At 31.9% G+C, this 22,764-nt stretch overlaps 2 protein-coding genes across 17 annotated transcripts in view; one reads left to right on the plus strand and one right to left on the minus strand.

The window, feature by feature from the left end:
• The first annotated feature begins 21 nt into the window (after window positions 1–21).
• LOC134711952 (adenylyltransferase and sulfurtransferase MOCS3-like) lies at window positions 22–12,153 on the plus strand. The gene is made up of 12 exons (XM_063572979.1): window positions 22–179; window positions 2,742–2,865; window positions 3,290–3,382; window positions 4,909–5,029; window positions 5,937–6,011; window positions 6,201–6,318; window positions 7,052–7,160; window positions 7,623–7,685; window positions 10,077–10,240; window positions 10,601–10,648; window positions 11,293–11,392; window positions 11,877–12,153. The coding sequence occupies exons 1-12, from the start codon at window positions 87–89 to the stop codon at window positions 12,122–12,124; spliced, it is 1,356 nt and encodes a 451-aa protein (XP_063429049.1). The 5' UTR covers window positions 22–86; the 3' UTR covers window positions 12,125–12,153.
• A 5,925-nt stretch (window positions 12,154–18,078) lies between these two features.
• The window catches only part of LOC134711954 (kinectin-like), a 34,265-nt gene continuing 29,579 nt past the window's right edge, over window positions 18,079–22,764 (minus strand). For all 16 annotated transcript variants that reach the window (XR_010106249.1, XR_010106248.1, XM_063572995.1 and 13 more), the window contains one exon: window positions 18,079–22,267. Coding sequence is in view for 8 of the 16 variants with exons in the window: in XM_063572995.1 (XP_063429065.1) it covers window positions 22,235–22,267 (33 nt within the window). In the remaining 8 variants the exon portion in view is untranslated. The remainder of the gene's footprint in view (window positions 22,268–22,764) is intronic.

A 22,764-nucleotide genomic window follows, 5' to 3' on the forward strand; every position in this document is an offset into this window, starting at 1 on the left:
GCTGACAGTGCTCTCCTTGAAGGAGGTACATTCAAACGTATGAAACAAAACAAATAGAACTACGTTTGCTGAAAAAAACTATCAAAATGATTAAACACGACATAGCAGATTTACAAAAACAAATTAACGAAAAGCAGATGGAGCTGGACAACTTGAAAGAAATATTGAATACAAAATCGGTATAAATTAGACAACATGTAGGACCAGGGACGGTTCCAGACACAGGCACTTGTTTCTGTCATTTATGAGTTTTACTATCCATACCTGTACGAAAAATGACATTTTTTTTACGGATATGAATAGTAAAACCCCATATTGACAGAAACAAGTGCCTGTGGTTCCAGAACTTCGATGACTAGAGGCACCATGCAGGGGCAGATCCAGCCATTTCAAAAAGGGGGGTTGTGTTCAGAGTAAAAGGGGGGTTGTGGTCCCAACCCAGAGTAACGGGGGGGGGGGGGGGTGTCCCAACCCAGAGTAACGGGGGGGGGGGGGTCCCAACCCAGAGTAAATCAGGGGATTCCAACTATATGCTCCCACTCAAATGCATCGATTGTCCAAAATAGGGGGGTTCCAACCCCCGGAACAAACATCCCCCTGGATCCGCATAAAACCATGAAACCAACATTTAAAAGATTTGTTTAGATGTAAAACAGACGTTGGACGTCATAGTAATCTCTGACTACTACAGTATATGTATATATGTTCTAGTGTGGGTGGTGGTGGTGTCATGTATTTAGGATGATGGTAAACCATTAGGGTGAGTGGGGTGTTGGTAGGGTATTCGTTTCTCTATATTTTCATTATTTCTGGGTCCATTTCTTTCTAGTCCTTCAACTTATACTCTTACAATGTATTTTCTGCCAATACACCATTTAGCTATTTGTCTGCCATTACTGAACATCACACAGGTACCTGTCAAATTTTGACTTCATAATACAAATTGTCTGAAGCTACAATGGAAAAGTAATTGTTGTATGACATCAACAGTTCAAATTAATTAAGGGTCTCAGTCAGGAATAGCAATAAGATGTATTGTCCTCTATACACCTTATCTCTGTTTGTCCGCCATTACTGGACATCACACAGGTTTCAGTAAAATTTTGACGTCATAATACAAAATATCTGACGCCAAAATGGAAAAGTGATTGTTGTTTAAAGTAAATAGTTCAAGTTGGATAGATTCTCAGGTTAGCAGGGAATAGCAAATAGGTGTATTCTTTATAGTTCATCACACTTTTAATCTGTTTTCTATATTTTAGGCCCATTTTTTTCTGATCTTTACTTTTGGACCATTTTTAGATTATGATATGCAATCAAAAACTTATGGGACAGTCTTGATATCTAAATGTTCCAAGGCTTATCACTACCTTTTTTGATACACAAAATATAGTGCATTGATCATAACATACTATACATTCTATCCATGTGATGAACATTTCCAGAAATTTATCAATTTAATATATGCTCAGATTTTTCAAGGCACAAAATGATGTTACACATGTCTAGAAATTTACATTACTTTTTACAAGGTGTAGGATTCTAATTTTAGTTCTAAAGATAGAATGATGTCATTGTTAAAATCATCTTTGAAAATTTAGAGTTATTTTCCTTTGTCTAGAATTGCTGTTAAATCAATTACAACCAATGCATTGCAATACTTAATTTTATTTTCCACTGATAAATTGAATCAATCTCATACCTGTCAACTGACCCGTTTTCTGCGGGTGTGACCCGAGATTTTCACAATTCTGAGGGATCACCCGGGACACCCGCCGGGTCATTGAAATAACCCGGGAATTTCGAAAATGACCCGATTTCACCCGTATTTCTTAGCCTTGAGATTGATTTCATAAGTAATATTCCTTTGAAATACTGGCAAATTCGTAATTCTTCCATGAACAGGAAGTTCATCTAGCTATGTAAACTCTCAAAGTAAGTGACCCATTAAGTGCATGGCTTCATTTGACAGCTTTGGTATCAAACACACTGTTCATTAACACCAATTACCTAAGCTTTAGGTCATAAATAAATTGCACTATAAACATAAACAAACATATTTCAACTAGTTACTTCCCCTTATTTGTCACCATTCAAAATTATTCCTTATATTTACGTTTTATGGGTGAAAAAGATTAAATCATAAAAAATATAAAATTCAAATACATATTGAAAAATAACTTTTCAATATTTTTATACCTTTATACAATATTTATATACTATATTTTATCATACTCTAATTTCACTTTATAATTGGAAATGATATTTTTAAAGGCAACATGGCTAATAACCTTACACCTTCTAAAATTACAATAAAATATTACATGGAAGTGGTTGATTATTACAAAAAGTATACAAGACAGAGTTACAGAAATTTATAAATGAAACAAAAATTAATAAGATTTAAAATGACTGAACCAAGTGAACATGCATTGATGTTTTGGTATCTTTGATATACATTGTAAGAAAATGTACCATAAATACTGAATTTTAGCTCGAAAAACTTCGTACGCGTTATGACCTGAGATTTGATTCTTCAATGCAGGTCATGACCTGCATTTTCATCGTCACAGGTTGACAGGTATGCAATCTTACCGTTCAGTGCTTACAAGCACTTTGATTCATATACATGTAGTGACTTTTACAGACAGAGCATAAATGGAAATGTTTTTTGATATTGTGAGTCATGTGGTATATATGCATTTTTTACAGTGATTTTTTTTTTTATGTTTTTTTCCTAGGAATTAAGAAATCCAAGTTCAACTGTGGAAGCTTTAGATTGTTTAGAAAAAAGAGACAATCTTAGTAATGAACAAATTGGTAGATACAGTCGACAGTTAATTTTGCCAGAAATTGGAGTTAAAGGTGAAGCCTAAATTTAACTACATAATTATTTCCTACTGAAAGTCTTTTCAAACAATTAAAAGACTCAAAAACAATACCTGTGTTTCAGCTATCATGCTAAAAAAAATATGGTCAGATTGTTATCTACTTTTTCTATTTTAAAAACCCCAGAGGTACTTTAAAAGTGCTTGTTAAAAAATTGACCAAAAATAATTTACATAGGCACTTAAAATTGGGGTCACTTAGATATAATGGAAATGGTGATCATATGAAAGTTTAAGTTTTTTTTAAATGACAGAAAAGTAATATTTCATCAAATACAATACAGCAAAGAAACAGTGATTTTCTTGTTCTACATCTTAACAATCAATCATAAGTAGTACTCTTTGACTACAAGTCAACAGACTGTGATATCATATAATCATGATAATGTTTCTTCTTACAGGACAGTTGTCATTGAGCAGCAAATCAGTTTTGATAGTGGGTGCAGGAGGTTTAGGTTGTCCTTCAGCTGTATATCTAGCTGCAGCAGGAGTTGGTAAGTAAAATGACATTAGTATATCGATATAAACCTGGGACAGTATAATCTATTTCACATTTCTTAATTTTGTGTTTCTAACTTTCATTGAAGTCTGAAACTTTTGCTTAGAACATATCTGTTGCTCTTTACACAGTACCTCTGACATTCTCATGGTTCATTGACTGCTTACAAAACAATATTTTTTATCAAATAATTTTTCAGTTATAAGTTATATGATAATTTATATAGCAACTATTCTGTTTGGGTTATTTTAGGAGATAAAGGAAAATAGATTATTGTTTCCGTCATCAGACCAACTTTTAGTCATACAAGACTTCCGGTTTTAAACTAGCATATAATTTCTCCATAAGAGTACTTGGGGACAGGACAATATTTTTTGCATTGATAGAGAATCTCTATATAATATAACAGAGATCACCTTGGAAAAGAAACTTGAAATTGATAGTTAATTAATGTCAAATACAGTTTATTTATAGTATACATATATTCATAGTATACAGAAATGCTAAAATAATGGAATTGAACAGAAAACAAAAAAATAACAGACTGGAAAAAAGGGAGAGGGCTTAAAAAATTGTCCTGTCTTCAAGTAATTGGAAATTCTCCAGACATAAAATCTTTTAAGAAAATTTCTCCCTTCAACAATTTAACTTGACATACTTTCAAACAAGCTCTAAATACCCACAATTTCATGGGTGTGTTCTAGTGACATTGATATAAACAACCATATGTCCTTCAACAATGAGCAAACCTATACAGTAAAGGCAAATTTAAAAGATACCAACATGGCAATGTTTAACAATTCAAACAAAAAAAAAACACAACATATTGTTACCTTTATCTGTAGTAAGACCTTCATAATAAAGATTTCTACAAAAATTCAACCAGAGAGCAGTAAAACAGGCTAGACATTTCAGCATGTGCATATAATTTTCATTTTTCCCATATTGTTCATATAAATATCTAGAGATAGCTTTTTCTCACCAAAAAAAAAGAACAAATAAATTTTAAATTAACCTGTTAATTGGAGTTTAGTGGTAATTTGGGTATTTGTGTAGTCAGTGTGAATAAAAGGAGTAAGAAAGCAACTCATTGGCACAAAACTTGGAAAGATTTTGAATTGAATATGCATGCATGATCTTCCACAATAGACAAATGTTTACAAAAAAAATGTAAAGTTCTAAAATCAACAAAAGCCTAGAAAAATTGTTTATAGTTTTAGCAGAGATTAAGTATGCAAATGGTTTCAGTGATGCACTTAGGTCTTGCTTATATCTGAAGGTAATAATGTTGAACTGTTCAAGAGGGAAAAAAATGGAGGAAACAACTCTTATATCTAAAGGTAATACTGTTGAACTGTTCAAGAGGGAGACAATGGAGGAAACAATTCTTTGTATGCATGAAAAACACATATTAAACAACTTCTAGAATAAACTCTTACAAAGAAAAAGGATAATACAGGCTTTATAATTGATTACACAGTTTTATCTACCTGTATGGTATAACCTTAATTTACATTGTAGGAAGAATAGGGATTGTAGATTATGATGAAGTGGAATTGAATAATCTTCACAGACAAATTCTACATACAGAGAAAAGAGTAGGAACACCAAAATCTTCATCTGTGGCTTCATCCTGCACACAGTAAGTCTGAAATCTTCATCTGTGGCCTCATCCTGCACACAGTAAGTCTGAAATCTTCATCTGTGGCTTCATCCTGCACACAGTAAGTTTGAAATCTTCATCTGTGGCTTCATCCTGCACACAGTAAGTCTGAAATCTTCATCTGTGGCCTCATCCTGCACACAGTAAGTCTGAAATCTTCATCTGTGGCCTCATCCTGCACATAGTAAGTTTGAAATCGTCATCTGTGGCTTCATTCTGCACACAGTAAGTCTGAAATCTTCATCTGTGGCTTCATTCTGCACACAGTAAGTTTGAAATCTTCATCTGTGGCTTCATCCTGCACACAGTAAGTTTGAAATCTTCATCTGTGGCCTCATCCTGCACACAGTAAGTTTGAAATCGTCATCTGTGGCTTCATTCTGCACACAGTAAGTTTGAAATCTTCATCTGTAGCTTCATTCTGCACACAGTAAGTTTGAAATCTTCATCTGTGGCCTCATCCTGCACACAGTAAGTTTGAAATCTTCATCTGTAGCCTCATCCTGCACACAGTAAGTTTGAAATCTTCATCTATGGCTTCATGCTGCACACAGTAAGTTTGAAGTTTATTATATTCAAATTTTGAGACCCAGTGAGCATTTGCAGTATCTAATCTTTTAATAATTTTGGGTCTGTGTCTGCTAACCCAATTAAATTGATAAAACTTGTCAAGATATTCTGGCTAAAATAAACATAAGCTTTGAACTAGAAAAGTTCTTTTTAATCAAGGTAAGCAGTTTCAAATCTTGTCATAAAATAATTGAATAAATTTATGTATATTTACTGCGTTTAAAGTTTTCTTTTTCCAATATATGTAATGTTTGTTTAGAATTAAAAGCTATGTATTTGATGAAGTATATTTTTAGTTCAACATATTTCTTTGCAGGTTAAATTCATTGGTTGAGTGTATTCCTTATCATCTGCAATTAGATAGTACAAATGCACTGAGACTTATAAAGCAGTATCCTTTCACTAAAGCAAAGTAGAAACAAGTGTAGGAAAGTGTTTATTCTGTAATTTTTTAAGGCACTTGTTAAAAACTACTATAGCATTTTATATAACATTTTATATAGTTATATAGCATTTATTTAATACTTAAAATAATGTGAAACTTTTTTCATCTATGAATTAAACCTTGACATGTATGTAGATATGATGTTGTATTAGATGCCACAGACAATGTAGCTACTAGATATTTGTTGAATGATGCCTGTATATTAGCCAACAAACCCCTTGTATCTGGTAGTGCTTTACGATTTGAAGGGCAAGTAAGTAAACAATTTTCCTCTTCAAGGGGTAACTATTACATTGTTTACTAGAAATTATCACCCCACTAGACATTGAGGAACATGGGAAATCTATATTTAGATACCCTTTTAAAAATTGATGATAAAATAGGTGTTGATTCTACTACAATACCCCATTGATAATGATATTTAGTATGTCAAGATGGTCTAATTTCACATTTATAATTACAAATTTTGAAGAATGGTTATTGCAATATCAGGAAAAGCTGCATATGAGAATGCAAATTCTTATTATCGCAATGCTAACCCAGTCTCATTATTCGCATTAATAAAAATATAAAAAAGGAGATGTGGTATGATTGCCAAAGAGACAACTGTCCACAAGAGACCAAAATGACACAGACATTAACAACTATAGGTCACTTTACAGCCTTCAACAATGAGCAAAGCCCATACTGCATAGTCAGCTATAAAGGGCCTGATATGACAATGTAAAACAATTCAAACGAGAAAACTAACGGCCTTATTTATATGAAAAAATGAATGAAAAACAAATATGTAACACATAAACAAACGACAACCACTGAATTACATGCTCCTGACTTGGGACAGGAAAAGCTTCCAATAATTTCTGAATTAACAGTTCATTTATTGTGAAAAATTTTAAAGCAATGAATGGACAAATTGCAATGCAATTTTAAATTAAAAAAATGGTGAAAACTTTTATGCAGTAGTTTATTTTGTTATTTTCCAGCTAACAGTATATAACTATAAAGGTGGACCCTGCTACAGATGTTTATATCCTAAACCACCCCCGCCAGAAACTGTAACAAACTGTTCAGACGGAGGAGTTCTAGGTGTCAGTAAGTAAATTTCAATTTATTCTTTCATTTATAAATATTACATGTGTGGGATTGCCAATGAGACAAGTACCCACCAATCACCAGAAGACATAGAATTAGAAGGTTTATGTACAGCCTGACTGCCTTATATGTTCATCCAATTAGCCCAAATAACTTAGCCTAATTCATACCTTCACCACTAATAAATACATCACATGATACCATTTCCTTATTTTATGATAGTTTCAATCCTAGTTAAGTTTTCTGATTACACAATTCATTATCTTTCATAATACATATGCTGACAGAAAAAGCTTGTAGACTAAAAATTTATTTTAGCATGCAATTTTAAATCTAAAAATAATTTGTTTTTATAATAAGAGAATGATGCTATTACATTTCAAAGTTCAAATATGTAAAGATAGAATTTGCTTTATTTGTTGGATGTGTTGTTCACATTATTGACTTTTTACTATTATCTAGTTCCAGGGATAATAGGATGTATGCAAGCTCTAGAAGCTATAAAGATTTGTGCTGGGATAGATCGTATCCTTGAATAGTTTTAATTAGAAAAGCTGTAAGTTCTTTGGATGAAGTTTTATATAAAGAACATTACTTACATCATGTTCATACGTCGTAATCTTTAATAGGATGTTTGTGAAAAATATTGACTAAAAAAAACAAGAGGCTCTAAAGAGCCTGTGTCGCTCACCTTGGTCTATGTGCATATTAAACAAAGGACACAAATGGATTCATGACAAAATTGTATTTTGGTGATGGTGATGTGTTTGAAGTTCTTACTTTACTGAACGTTCTTGCTTCTTACAATTATATCTATAATGAACCTTGCCCATTAGTAACAGAAAAAATATTTGGTAAAAATTTACATAAATTTACCGAATTAATGAAAATTGTTAAAAATTGACTATAAAGGGCAATAACTCCTTAAGGGGTCAATTGACCATTTAGGTCATGTTGACTTATTTGTAGATCTTACTTTGCTGAACATTATTGCTGTTTACAGTTTATCTCTATCTATAATAGTATTCAAGATAATAACCAAAAACAGCAAAATTTCTTTAAAAATTACCAATTGGAGGGCAGCAAGCCAACAACCGATTGTCTAATTCATCTGAAAATTTCAGGGCAGATAGATATTGACTTGATTAACATTTTAACTTCTTGTCAGATTTGCTCTAAATGCTTTGGTTTCAGAGTTATAAGCCAAAATCTACATTTTACCCCTGTTCTATTTTTAGCCGTGGCGGCCATCTTGGTTGAATGGCCAGGTCATCGAACACATTTTTCAAACAAGATACCCCAAAGATGATTGTGGCCAAGTTTGGATTAATTTGGCTCAGTAGTTTTAGAGGAGAAGATTTTTGTAAAAGATTACTTAGATTTATGAAAAATGATTAAAAGTTGACTATAAAGGGCAATAACTCCTAAAGGGGTCAACTGACCATTTCGGTCATGTTGACTTATTTGTAAATCTAACTTTGCTGAACATTATTGATGTTTACAGTTTATTTCTATCTATAATAATATTCAAGATAATAACCAAAAACAGCAAAATTTCCTCAAAATTACCAATTCAGGGGCAGCAACCCAACAACAGGTTGACCGATTCATCTGAAAATTTCAGGGCAGATAGATCTTGACCTGATAAACATTTTTATCCCATGTCAAATTTCCTCAAAATGCTTTGGTTTTTGAGTTATAAGCCAAAAACTGCATTTTACCCCTATGTTCTATTTTTAGCCGTGGCGGCCATCTTGGTTGGTTGACCGGGTCACGCCACACATTTTTTAAACTAGATACCCCAAAGATGATTGTGGCCAAGTTTGGATTAATTTGGCTCAGTAGTTTCAGAGGAGAAGATTTTTGTAAAAGATTACTTAGATTTATGAAAAATGGTTAAAAATTGACTATAAAGGGCAATAACTCCTAAAGGGGTCAACTGACCATTTCGGTCATGTTGACTTATTTGTAAATCTAACTTTGCTGAACATTATTGCTGTTTACAGTTTATCTCTATCTATAATAATATTCAAGATAATAACCAAAAACAGCAAAATTTCCTCAAAATTACCAATTCAGGGGCAGCAACCCAACAACAGGTTGACCGATTCATCTGAAAATTTCAGGGCAGATAGATCTTGACCTGATAAACATTTTTACCCCATGTCAGATTTCCTCTAAATGCTTTGGTTTTTGAGTTATAAGCCAAAAACTGCATTTTACCCCTATGTTCTATTTTTAGCCGTGGCGGCCATCTTGGTTGGATGACCGGGTCACGCCACACATTTTTTAAACTAGATATCCCAATGATGATTGTGGCCAAGTTTGGTTTGATTTGGCCCAGTAGTTTCAGAGGAGAAGATTTTTGTAAAAGCTAACGCCGGACGACGACGGACGACAGACGACGGACGACGGACGACGGACGCCAAGTGATGAGAAAAGCTCACTTGGCCCTTCGGGCCAGGTGAGCTAAAAAGAGTAAACAGGTAAGTATGCTTCGATATGTGCAAATACTTTATTCCAAATACAAATTATGTTTTTTTTTTTATACTGCAACTAGTTGTGTTTATTTCCTAAATATAGTAACACAGCTATATTTTGTGCAATGAACTCAGCGCAAAACTGGGGAAGGGCTCGGTAGAATCATGCCCTTCCCCAGTTTCTCAGCCTCATACAAAAAAGTTTATATTGTTCTGAGATTGACCAAATATTGTATATTTATACAGGAATTAGAAAGTAGTCATGTGACATTTTTGGTGTGGAAATACTATTAGGGTTATTTGAAAAATTGTGTAAAATATTTATTAGATTTTGTTGTATCCTGTTTGTTTATCCCAATTCTTTGCTTCTTCGTATGTTAATTGTTGTATAAGATTCAAAATTTGTATTGTATTTGATTTTCTTAACATGATTTAGCATCATTTAGCCAAAAGTTATTGCTGTTTGATGGACTGCAGGGTTCATTTCGATCTATTAAAATCAGGGGGAGACAACCAGCATGTCCTATATGTGGAGATAATCCTACCATAACAGAATTAATAGACTATGAACAGTTCTGTGGAGCTAGAGCAAATGATAAGGTGAATATAAAGTAGGAACTGTGTCAATTTCAAATTACTTTAAAATATCTCTATGTAATGAAATTTTAAATTCTTTGGAGAAATATGGTCAGAAGTAATAAAATATTTCCTTCAAAACAGCAGAGAAATACATTCTCAGGTCTTCTTAACTTACAAACATTCATGTTTAAGGGCATTAAAAATTCAAAAAGGGAAGAAAACACAAACAAAAAATTTGATAGTAATAACTATTTGACTACAATCAGAATATGAAAGAAATATTTAGATGATAAAGATAATATATTTAGATGATGAAATATATCTCACAAGTGAACATTTTGTTTAAATCTAAGAAATTGAATATATCGACTTATATTTCAGGACAAAGATTTAACTTTACTGAAAGATACAGACAGAATATCACCAAAGGTAATCTGACCTGCAATGTTTGACAATGACCTTGAAACCAGGTGTCTCATTTAAGGGGACCCTAGACAGTTAAAGATGTTCAAACTGTAAATCAGATCAGTTTTCTAGCTTCTTGTATTTAGTTTGTTTAAAAGGGAACAGAGGCAATTTTAAATTGACCTTATGACAAAAGAGAGACACACTTTTATAGACCACTACCATAGATGTTTTAAAACTTGTACTTTTAAGCTTAGATAATGCTGATAAAAGGCAAATATCATGTAAGTGTTTTAAATTGCTATGGTTATACAGGATGAACTTTTTAATTTCTTTCTCTTGTTGCATCAGTATTTGACAAAGTAGAGCTGCTATAATTAACATGATAGATTTGAATGTAACTTTATCAGTTGTTAATCACATGCTTGCATTTGCTACAAAGAAAAATTGTCAAAGTTTTAAAAGAGGGCAGCAGCCTCTTCTTGGGAGAGGGCTATTGTATTTAAGCCAATATAAATTATATCATGACAAATACAATGAGAAACTATATTGAACTAAGTTGATACTCATATTATTTGTAAAAATACTTTTTCTTTTATCATTATCAGAAGAGAAATTAGATAAAAAAATTGATCAATTAAAATATGTAGCTGTTTATTAATTTTTAGGATTATAAGGAAATGCTGGACACCAAACAAGAACATGTACTGGTGGACGTGAGATTACCAGTGGAATTGAACATATGTCAACTTCCAGTTCAATCATATAGTATCCTTTTTGAGTTTCATTACATACATTGTAAGACAAGGTGAAATTACAATGTTGTTAGAATGTTGTGGTTTTTATTTAACAGAAAATCTTTTTTTTCAAACACATTTTTCATGTTAAATACTACGGTATACATCCATGACAATGGATTTTTACTATCACAGTAAAGTAACTTTTTCACATGTCACACATTTACTTTCAAGAATATGCTGGGACTGATTTACTTGACACTTTAGTTGTGGTTGTTAAAAGTCAAGTAACCTTTGATTTTGAACTTTTTAGTCATTTCAGAACAAAGGACATTACTTGTCATATTCAAGGCTAGTTTTGAAGTTAACTTGGGTATGTTTGGCTCAATTAATTGCACCTTCTATATTGGTGTTGGGATTGGTGATAGAACACTAGCTACCTATAGTTTTTGAAGAAAAAAAATCATCTCTTTTTTTAATGATATTTATGTAATTTCCTTATCTAGTATTATTAGATTTACCAATGAATTCTGTAGATAAAAAGGACTGTATACAAGCATTAGAAGAAAGATTAAAATGCATTATTCCTGCATCCGGAGAGCCCCTTCCTGTAGTAGTTGCTTGCAGAAGGGGAAACGATTCACAAATTGCCACACAGAAATTAAAAGACAAATTTAAAGATTTAAACTTGGACATCAAAGATTTGAAAGGTGGATTACTTGGATGGACTAAACATGTAGATAAGAATTTTCCTGTATACTGAATAAAGCTTGTTATAGTTACAAATTTTAATTTATCTTTCTTTTAAATGTAATATTGTTATATTATTTCAAGCCTACCAGATAAACAATAGTAATGATGTCACCTTGAAACAATTAAGGCAGTTGAATATAAGAGATATAAAACAAATGGTATTTGTTGGTCTGGGTGCATTCTATGCACGGTGGGTATGGTTGTCCTGCGAGAGAACGTTCTGTGCTGGTGATTTGGTCCTGTTCTGTGCTGGTGGGTTTGTTTACATTGTATCAGAACGGCAATAAAACGACTGTTTTGTCGCTTTTTTTTCTCTCTGATGCGTCATAAGTACCATGCAAAGTATATTATAACAATATTATATTGCAAAAGTTGTACAAGTACGTTAAACGGAATTGTCCTGACGCTGTGCTGGTGATAAGAAAAACGGTCCTGGTTCTGTGCTCCTTTGTCCTGGTTCTGTGCTTTTATATTTTAGTTAAAAGTGGCATATATTCAAGATCATTGATGCTGTACTGTTACTGGCTAATTAACTGTGTCTGCTTTCTTAAGATTGACATTGTTGTGAATCTGTTTACTGTTATTATGAGAGAAAAAAATACCTCTATTTTTTTTTTTTTTTTTTTTGAATTATTAAACTGTAATCTTATTTATTGGCCTGTTAATGACACCCTTCTTTTCATCTTTTTTGCAATTTATACAATACTTTAAGTTATATAAAGTAGATGATGTGGTATGTTTGTTGTCAATGGACAAATTTCCATAAGAAACCAAAAGGAAGTATGCGTTAACAATCATACGTCATCGAACGACCTTCAACAAAAACCCATAAAATAAAAATGTAAAAGGTTTTGCATAAAAATGGAGAGCAAAAATATAGAACAAAGGACTTTTTGAGCGTTTGAATCATATGTCTTTAGCAGCTTAAAACACATTTGTTTGTGAACAATTTAATGCTGACTATAAGAATGACAATAGTATTGCGGGTTTGTTTGTTTAGCATAGGATCAACACAAGGGTACATTATCCTTAAAAATCTTTTTAAAAGTATTTGAAACTACCGTTTGCTTTGTTAATTGTACCTTCAATTTCAAAAATTAAAATATCTCGTAGCTTCATACTACCAATTGAGTATAAAACAAGTATATAAATCTAAAAAAGAAATTCTTAGATTAAACATCTACATTTAACTTTAAAAGGTCAATTTAAAAAAAAAGCTTTTAAGTTTTGTGTGTCAAACACCATCTCTGTAGAAATGACTCCTTACTAAGACATTTCACTTCATTTATTTTCTTTTCTGCATTTTTTGATATTGCGAATTCTTAGTATTATTATATTAAAATGTAGCCTTAATTTATATTTAAAAAAACTGAATCTAAAGCCAGATATATCAAACATTTTTGTTTCCATCTATCCGTTTTCAGGACTTTAACAATCAACGTAAACACGCATTGAAAGAAAAATGTGTACTCGGCTGTCTGTAATTGACCATTTTTAGACACCCTCCTAAAAACAAGCCGGGGTGGGTGTTCAGAGATGCAAATTAAGTACTTAGATCAATATTTTATCTTTTCGTGTATGGTTTATGACCCCTTCTGTGGCCTGTTAATTACGAAATGTGCAAACTGCAATAGTATCCTTTTGAAGTAGCCTGGTCCTACAGACAGAAAGATGTGTCATGTGTCGGACTAGTCTACTCTTAAAGCAGGGTAGTTTACATAACCTAACAATGACTTTTCTGTTCAGCAAGCAAGATACCCAAAGATATTCCCTTTATCTACACACTCATTGAAATCGGCTTTAAACCCTGGTTTTACTGTGATGATCCAATGAACAACTTCCAACCTAGAACAATATTCCTAGAGTCAGCTGACTCTTTATAGAAGTCATGTGATGTCTCTCACTCCTGCACAGAAAGCAACTGACTACCATGCAAATAATGATGCTGCCTTTGTATAAAATGCAAAAGTTCAAGCAATTAGGGCAAAACTTACCAAGTAAAAAAATCAAAATGCCAATGTCTATCTACCTTGCCAGAGGCGGATTTAGGGGGGGGGGAATGGGGCCCGGGCCCCCCTCTTTTTGTGAAAAAATTTGGTTGCTTATGTAGGGAATCACTGAAGCGTGACTGGAGCGGGCCCCCTCTTAGGTCAGTCAGTGGGCCCCCACTTATGAAAATTCCTGGATCCGCCACTGCTTGCACATTTCAGAAAATTCAGATCAGATAACGAAACTGGGTCCACCAGCATTTATGAGCAATTTAAGATTTTGACTCTCACAGTTTCCATTCAACACAAATATTCTCGTTACAACTAATCATTTTAAATACAAAAATACCAGTTGAAGCCTTTCGTTTATCTTTTTATATATACATGTATACGGATAAAGTTATGAAAGGCAGCAGGGTCACCAGGATGAGGAGTCCATGGCATCTGAAATAAATGCTAAGCATATAGATCTAGCAGGTTGAAAATGCAGCTTTGAACTAGCTTTCAGTACCTGCAAGCATTCGTTGTTCAATAACGTGTGTCTTTGTGTTATTATTTTATGTGATAAATTGTTGTGATGGTACACCACTGTACAGAGTAAAAATGAAGGAGGAAATGAGGAGGGTTGATTGGGTGGAAGTGGGGAGGGGTATGCGCAGCGCTAAAACACAAGTCTATGCCGCATGGGGTTTGATCAATGTAAAGGGCATTTAATATCTTAATAAAACTATTCTTATTTTAGATACTATATATTGTTATCTGATATTGGACGTAAGATGTTGCCCTTTTATGTAATTATGTAATACAAGTTACGCTCATTTGAAAACACAGCCAAATGGATGCACAAGAGCTAAAATAGGAGTCATAGATCCTATTGACAACAATTATCTGCCCAATTTTATTGATTTTGTAACATTTGTTTCAAATATGACCAACATCTTATCCAAAATCACCTGCACCGTATCAGGACCCACCAGCACAATGACAGGACCAACCAGCACAGTATCAGGACCAATCGGAACAACTCGGCCTTTCTGGTTGCACGAAGAAAAAGCTATTGTACTGCGTAGCGAGAATGGCCGAGTAGTTACGATTGTATCAGGACATGAATAAATTGAGAAAATGCTAAATTTTAATAAATTGCAATGTTTTTCACAAAATAGTTTTGTCGTGTGGAATGCGGTATAGAAAGTGGACTCTATGAGCATTTTTGTTTTATTTTTTCAGTTCTAAATTTTCTGAAAATGAGCATTTTTGTGTTACGCTTACTGAAACAGTTTAGAGGGTCAACTTTTTAATGGTTTACATATGAACCAATAGGAAACAATTTGAAAGATTTCAACTGTTTTCTTGCATTTTTTATGAATAAAAACGTCAAAAATCATCATTTTCGTCTTTGTTTACATTTTTTCATTGATCACCAGCACCCGTCAGGACCGAATCACCAGCACAGCATGTTCTCTTGCAGGACAACCATACCCACCGTGTATGGGATGTGTAGCTATAAGTTCAAATTGACTTATCAATGATTTATTGTACAGAGTTTGGAATTAAGATTCTCTCTATTATAATGTGTTAACAGTATAAGAAAAGCTAAAACATAAAAGGAGATATACAATTGGAATTTGAAACTATGAGTTTACATCACCTGGCCTAGAAAAAATGATAAACCAAAAATAAACTTATCACAGAGATTTATCTCACTTTTTTGTATTTTTGATAATGCAAATGTTGAAATTGAAATAGCAATACTTTAACATGTAAGTTATGTAAATTTTCAAAATGGATGAACAAGACTGAAGGTACTTGACTAAACAATCTCCATGGAAATTGAGTTGTGTCAATGAAAATACAGCTGCATACCTAATACCATTGTTCCCTTTAAACAAACATTAATGTAAACTATGTAAAAATTTCAAAGTCAATGAACCATGGTGGGGCTATATAATCTCCAACCATTCTTGCAAATGCCGATAGATATACACACCAAATATCATTGAATTAAGATTACTGGTTCATCTTAAACTGATCTAATATCAAACTAATATACATGTAAACTAAGCAAAAGTTTCAAAGTCAATAGACCAAGACTAAGGGGACGGGGCCAAATAATCTTCATGAAAATGAGATGTTCCAATGCTTATACAACTGCATACCAAATATCACTGACTTGCCACTTGTGGTTCACTATAAACTAGAGTACTAGACCTAATCACAAACTAATACAATGTTGACATCAACTCTGGAAACAGCATACCTAGGTCTCGCTTTTTGACTCTGTCTTTCTATGTTGTGATGTTACACTATTGTTTCAGGTAAGGGTGAAGACCGAATTTTTCTGTCTTCTGTGTCCATATATCATCCTTCCAATATTTTATTTTCCTCATTTTAACTTTTTGTTTTTTGGACAAAAAAAAAATCCAAATGAGAAATGGGAAATATGAAATGTCAAAAAAAACCACAATGTGACAGATTATTGGGTCTAGTAAAGGTGAAGGTAATGGTACCTATTAAAATGTTTAAACCCACTGCATTTGTTTGTGCCTGTCTTAAGTCAGGAACCTGATGTTCAGTGGTTATAGTTTGTTGTTGTGGTTCATTAGTTTCCTTTTCTGTTTTTTTGGTCGAGCCAATGACTTTTGTCACAGAAAGCTCGACATAGGTTGCTGGCAGCAGTGTTAGCTAACTTCTTAAAAGCTTTATATTTTAGAAGGTGGAAGACATGGATGCTTCATACTTTTGTATATAGATCACTTATGTTATGAAGTTTCTGTGTCACACATCCATTTTCCTTGACCTCATTTTCATGGTTCAGTGACTACTTGAAAAAAAGTTGAGATTTTTTGTAATGTTAATTTCTCTCTTATTATGAGTAATAGGATAACTGTATGTGTGTACCTTGCAAGGTCCTTGTACCCATCACATAGTTTTCATTTGATCTCATTTCAAGGATCAGTGCATAAGGTTAAGTTTTGGTGACCAAGTCCATATCTCCAATACCATAAGCAGTAGGTCTAGTATATTTGATTTATGGGAGGATTGTAAGGAATACATGTCCAACTGGCAGGTGTCATCTGACCTTGACCTCATTTTCATAGTTCTGTGATTATATTCACTTTTTGTGTATTGGTCTGTTTTTCTTATACTATATTACATGTCCAACTGTCAGGTGTCATCTGACATTGACCTTAGTGTCATGGTTCAGTGGTCATAGTCTAGTTTTTTAGTTTTGGTATTTTCTTTAATACAATATGCAAAAGGTCAACTATATTGAGTGCAAGGAAATATTTTTTGATGTACATGTCAGGCTCGCAGGTGTATTTGAAAATGACCTCATTTTCATGGTTCATTGCTCAGTATTAAATTTATGTGTTTTGGTCTGTTTTTCTTTTACTGTATGCAATAGGTCAACTTTATTTGTTGTATGGAAGGACCATAAGCTGTACATGTCTGCCTGGTATGGTTTATCTGACCTTGACCTCATTTTCATGGTTCATTGGTCAATGTTTTATTTTCTTGGTTAAGTCTGTTTCTTAGAAACTATGAGCAATAAATCAACTATATTTAGTGTATTGAATGATTGTAAGGTGAACATGCATTACTCATTTGGTTTATATGACCTTGATTTTCCTGGATCATGTAAAGTCTATGTAAAAGTTGTAGTAAAACTTTCTATTGAGGACTATCAAAATAATAAAAGAAGGCGAGACATTTCAGTGTGTGCACTCTTTGTTTTTATTTATATAGATTAGAGCGTTGGTTTTCCTGTTTGAATGGTTTTAAACTAGTCATTTTTGGGGCCTTTATAGATTGTTGTTCAGGTTTAGCCAAGGCTCCGTGTTGAAGTCAATAATAGTTTACTTCTACAAATTTTTACTTGGATGGAGAGTTGTCTCAATGGCACTCATACCACATCTTTTTATATAAAAAAATAACATCTGTCAGGTCGATTGAAAATATAAGAAAACAATGGTGATAAACTGAATGAAGTTTATTTTGTTACATCTCTGATAAATACATTGTGGTCCTTTCCATATAATTATCCTTAACCGATTCCTATCTTAATGAAAACAAAATGTTTATCACATTACATGAGACAGTAACATAACAGCAACAATAAGCTAACTATACAATGTAGCAAACTCTTTAGCCCATATAACTACACTGTACTATTCAATTTATTAACTAATTTAAAACATTACTTTTTTTCTGTAGATTTCCTACTGATTTCATGTCTTGCCAAGCTACACAGATACAATAATTCATTTTCTCATTATAATACTGTATATGATGTTTTGGTGGAATAAAATAATTATCTCAAGAAAACTGTTTGTCACTTATACATGCAATATTTTCATGTGATCTTGCACATATTTAACATATCAATATTATAGATTTAAAAGTCACTTTTGAAATTCAATTTTCCGTTAAAAGTTAACAAAACCTTTTTATTGAATTATGATCCACTACAAAGATAGCAGTGAAATCTGAAACATGATCCACTACAAAGATAGGAGTGAAATTTGAAATTAAGCCAGTTATATACAGCAGACATTGAAATTGGTATCCATGTACCATGAGGAACCTTGAAAGTGTAAAAAGGCAGTGGAAATAAGATATTTACATAATGAGATACAACCTTAGATAAATCAACATCTTGGATGCTGAACTAGCAAAGTACAACAAAACATGGAAGACAGAAAATAAATCGCTGATGGGACTTACAATAACATAACTTATCTTTATATACAGTCAGAGGTCACTTAATATCAATATTAGCAGATGCCCTTTGCTCAAGGTCACCTTAAACTTTTCTCTCAGTAATTTTGAACCAATGTTGAATTAAGCAATGTTTCAGAAGATGATGAAAAGGTTGTTTTCGATTTATTTCAATGAAATGAGTAAACTATTTTGGGCTTCTTATTTGGCTGTTGGTATCATATACAAAAGTGCATATATTTTCTTAAAGTTGAAATTGATCAAAAGCTAGCTTATTCTGATCATTTTATAAAAATGTTATGACAAATGATTATGTTCGACTTTTCATATATTAATCAAATATATAAACAAACTTTAATGAGCCCTTTCAAAAAAAATATCAAACTAAGTCACATATACAACATCTATGTCATCTTCGAAAAATAAGCGAAATGTAAAAGGGTTCAAGCATACTGACGTTACAGAATTATAAAAGTTCTTGCTAAAGGTGCCATAAGTTTCTAACGTTCTGTCTTGAATTGTGTATGTAAATACATAAAACTTGTATGAACATGAAACCTTATTGCTCTTTAAGTTTTCTGATTCCTTAATTGACTCTTATTACATTCATTTAATGGGAGTAGAACTGTTTGGCTGCAAGGATTTGCTCCGGTAAGAGATGCATAAAGCTTTCACTTATTCTCCTTTAATTTGCATGCAATATCAGGTTTGTATAAAATATGGTATTTGAACTTTAAACAATTGTATAATCCATTTGAAGATCCTGGAAGTGGCAGCTATAAATAACTTTTTATTGTGATTTCTTCATTGCTCTGCATAGCAATGAACCATTTGATAAATCTATACTTGCACTCCATAATAAAAAGTAACTTAATACAAATAGAATTTCAAATAAGAGTCAATTTTGGATTAAGTTACAAAATGACTTAAAAATAGAACTATTAGCACATATACTTGTAAAATAAAATAAGAAAACTGACCAAAGAAAAGCGAAGTATAAAAAAATAAGGATTGATAGTCTTAAATACACTGTGCATGAGTGTGCCTAGATCATTAAGATGTGAGGTTTCGATTGAGGATATGTTTAAATGTGCAGCCATTTACTAAAATCTACATGTAATGCCAAAAATGATGAAGTCCTTGTAAGCCAAGTAAAGGAAACAATTGATTCAAGGGGATAGAAATACATTAACAGCAGTAAATGATTGGAAACATACTGATAAGAGTTGATGATATGTATTTGGCTTATGAAACTCGTGAATAAAAAACAATTGAGATGAACGTTAAAGATAATACCAATTTTAGTTGGCTTTTATTGGGTAGTTTAATAGAGTTGTATCATGAAATTATCCCTTGTTTGGCTATCAATACTATCTCCAATAAAACAAAAACTGCAATCTTCATGTTGACATGATATTGCTCATTTAAGCTGGTGATATGTAATAAAAACGTGCTCTTATATTAATCTGGTATGATTCATTGGATTTGCTTATGATATTTACTCAATTTTACACTTTATTCCAAGTTATTATTGAAACTGACTGTATAATAAGTAAATTAAAGCTGTCCCATCAAAACAAAACAAGAAAACCATAAAAACAAAAATAACATATGACTAGATGAACACTTTTACAATGAGTGAATAAAATAATAACGTGCTTAGCCTAGCCTAACTGTGAAGGATATATAATTAGTTTGCAGTGCAAGTTGTGAGATACAAATGATTAAAAGAAATATGAGGTTATATGCAATTTATATTCTTATAATTTTGTTATAGTATAAATTTATTACATATACTTTGTAAAATAAGTTTTTTTATTGACAAAAATAAATTTTTGCTTTAATGCCAACAAAAAGAAGATAAAGAGGTTAATGTCAAGGTGACAGAAACCCAACAACAAATGAACATATAATGTCAAAGAAGAAAATCTATACTTAAAGTATGTGTAAATAATTTTGCAAACAATTAACATTAGGCACTTTCTTTTTTCAAAGTTCACTTACTCTACAACATTTATGAGCTAGAATTTTAAAAAAGATTTGATTTGGAGTGCATATTGTACATCTGTATGACATTTAATCTATGTGTTGACCTTAGATTGATGGATTGATAAATGATGTTTAATGTAAATACAAGAATAGTGAAAAATAAACATAGCACTTTAACTGGGTTCTTATTTCATCATTCTTTAGGGAAAGCTGAAGTAATTTGCTGCTATTTGGTGATACAAATGTAAAAGTTTAATCAACATCTTGAAATGTTCATTTACAATGATTTTTTTAATTCAACATTTTGGATTGTGCCTTTTAATCTTGAAGTTTTATATGACTTTAATAAACATCTATGATAAAAAAATAAGATTTCACCAATCTATCATTTATAACCACATTTTAGTGATATCCATAGACAGAATTCATTTATGTTAAAAATATAAGCATTCGTAGGATTCCAATTAAATCCACTTGACTTTAATTATATAATTTCATTTTGATTTCAGATAATGCATAATATACATGTATTAGTTACAACAAAGTGAAAGCCCAAAATGTAAACCAATGCTTTTTAGTTTTATCAAAAACCTGTCATAAAATCTTATAACATGAATTAAATTGAGAAAAATCATTAGTCAAGATACAACATTGTTTATAACTGGCTTCATTGAATAGTTTATTAAATATCAATCCTTTTTCTTCAGTTAAGTGTATATTAGATTGTTGTTAGTATGTTCACATTTAATGTAAACAATTTTCTTCAGTTTATCCATGATTGTTATATATTGCACATGGCAGAGGTTTTTCTTAAGAAAACCAACAACTTTTCACAATTATGTCTTGGTAGTGATAGAACAACATTAAATGGCACACAAACACCAAAATTATTGCAAAATTAAGCACTAATTTTATATAAATAAATATAATTTTCTTTTAACATCCTTTTTTGGTTGTACTTGTTATTTTTATTAAATTTATTTATAGATTTTATATCTTATCAATGTGTCATGGATCAATGATAATATTTCTGTTGTAATTTTTTGTTAACCATGATGAAATGTCACTCAAACTGGTTTAAATCAATAATTCTACTTAATGCGTAGTAGCAAATGCCTTGATAAACTATATTTATGATAATGGCAATTTATTTTTGCAATTTTACAGTTTTTCTTGATTTTCCTTTCATCAGTTGAATGAACTTGAATCTAAATTATATATCAGATTTAAATTCAGGCATATACATACATGAGAAAATTATAAATAATCACAGTTAGATATTGTATAATGGACAGTTTATCTTGCTTGTGAAATCCTTTCCTTTATAATAAATACAGTGGATAAACATAATGCAACATTCTAACAACTACAAGAAAGATTATGTCTGTTTAAAGTTGTTTTTCTGGTCCTCCATAATTAGCAGCTTACACCTGTGTACCCAGGTCATTTGAAGCAGCCTGAAAAAGACGGAGAAATTCGGTCAAAAATCAGTCGGAACATGAAGGAAATCAAATTAAAGATTACCAATTATACAGTATCAACAAAAATATTTAGAATAATCTAACAAGACACCACTAAATGTTAAATGTGTTAGACATTAAACCTTCCATCCAATTGCCATCAAGCATTTTAGTAAATATTTTTTATAGTGTCATTTGAATAATAACTATTAGTACTGTATTAAAATATGGGTAACATTTTCAAACTGAAGTCTCAATCCTTTAGACAAGTTTGTTTTTTAGGTCAATAAAAATAAATATAGGTTAGCAATTCAGTATGAAATGATGCACTACTTCTGGAAGAATTGTTATTGGACGGGAAATGAAAGAAAAACAACTTTTATTCTACTGTTACTTGACAGAACAAATATAAACTTCTATTTACAGGATTATATAATTAGTTCTTTGAGTTCTAATTCTACTTTGATAAAGTGCAATTGAGTGAAATATATTTT

This window comes from Mytilus trossulus, chromosome 3 (genome assembly GCF_036588685.1).
Source record: "Mytilus trossulus isolate FHL-02 chromosome 3, PNRI_Mtr1.1.1.hap1, whole genome shotgun sequence".
NCBI classification, from domain to species: Eukaryota; Metazoa; Mollusca; class Bivalvia; order Mytilida; family Mytilidae; genus Mytilus; species Mytilus trossulus.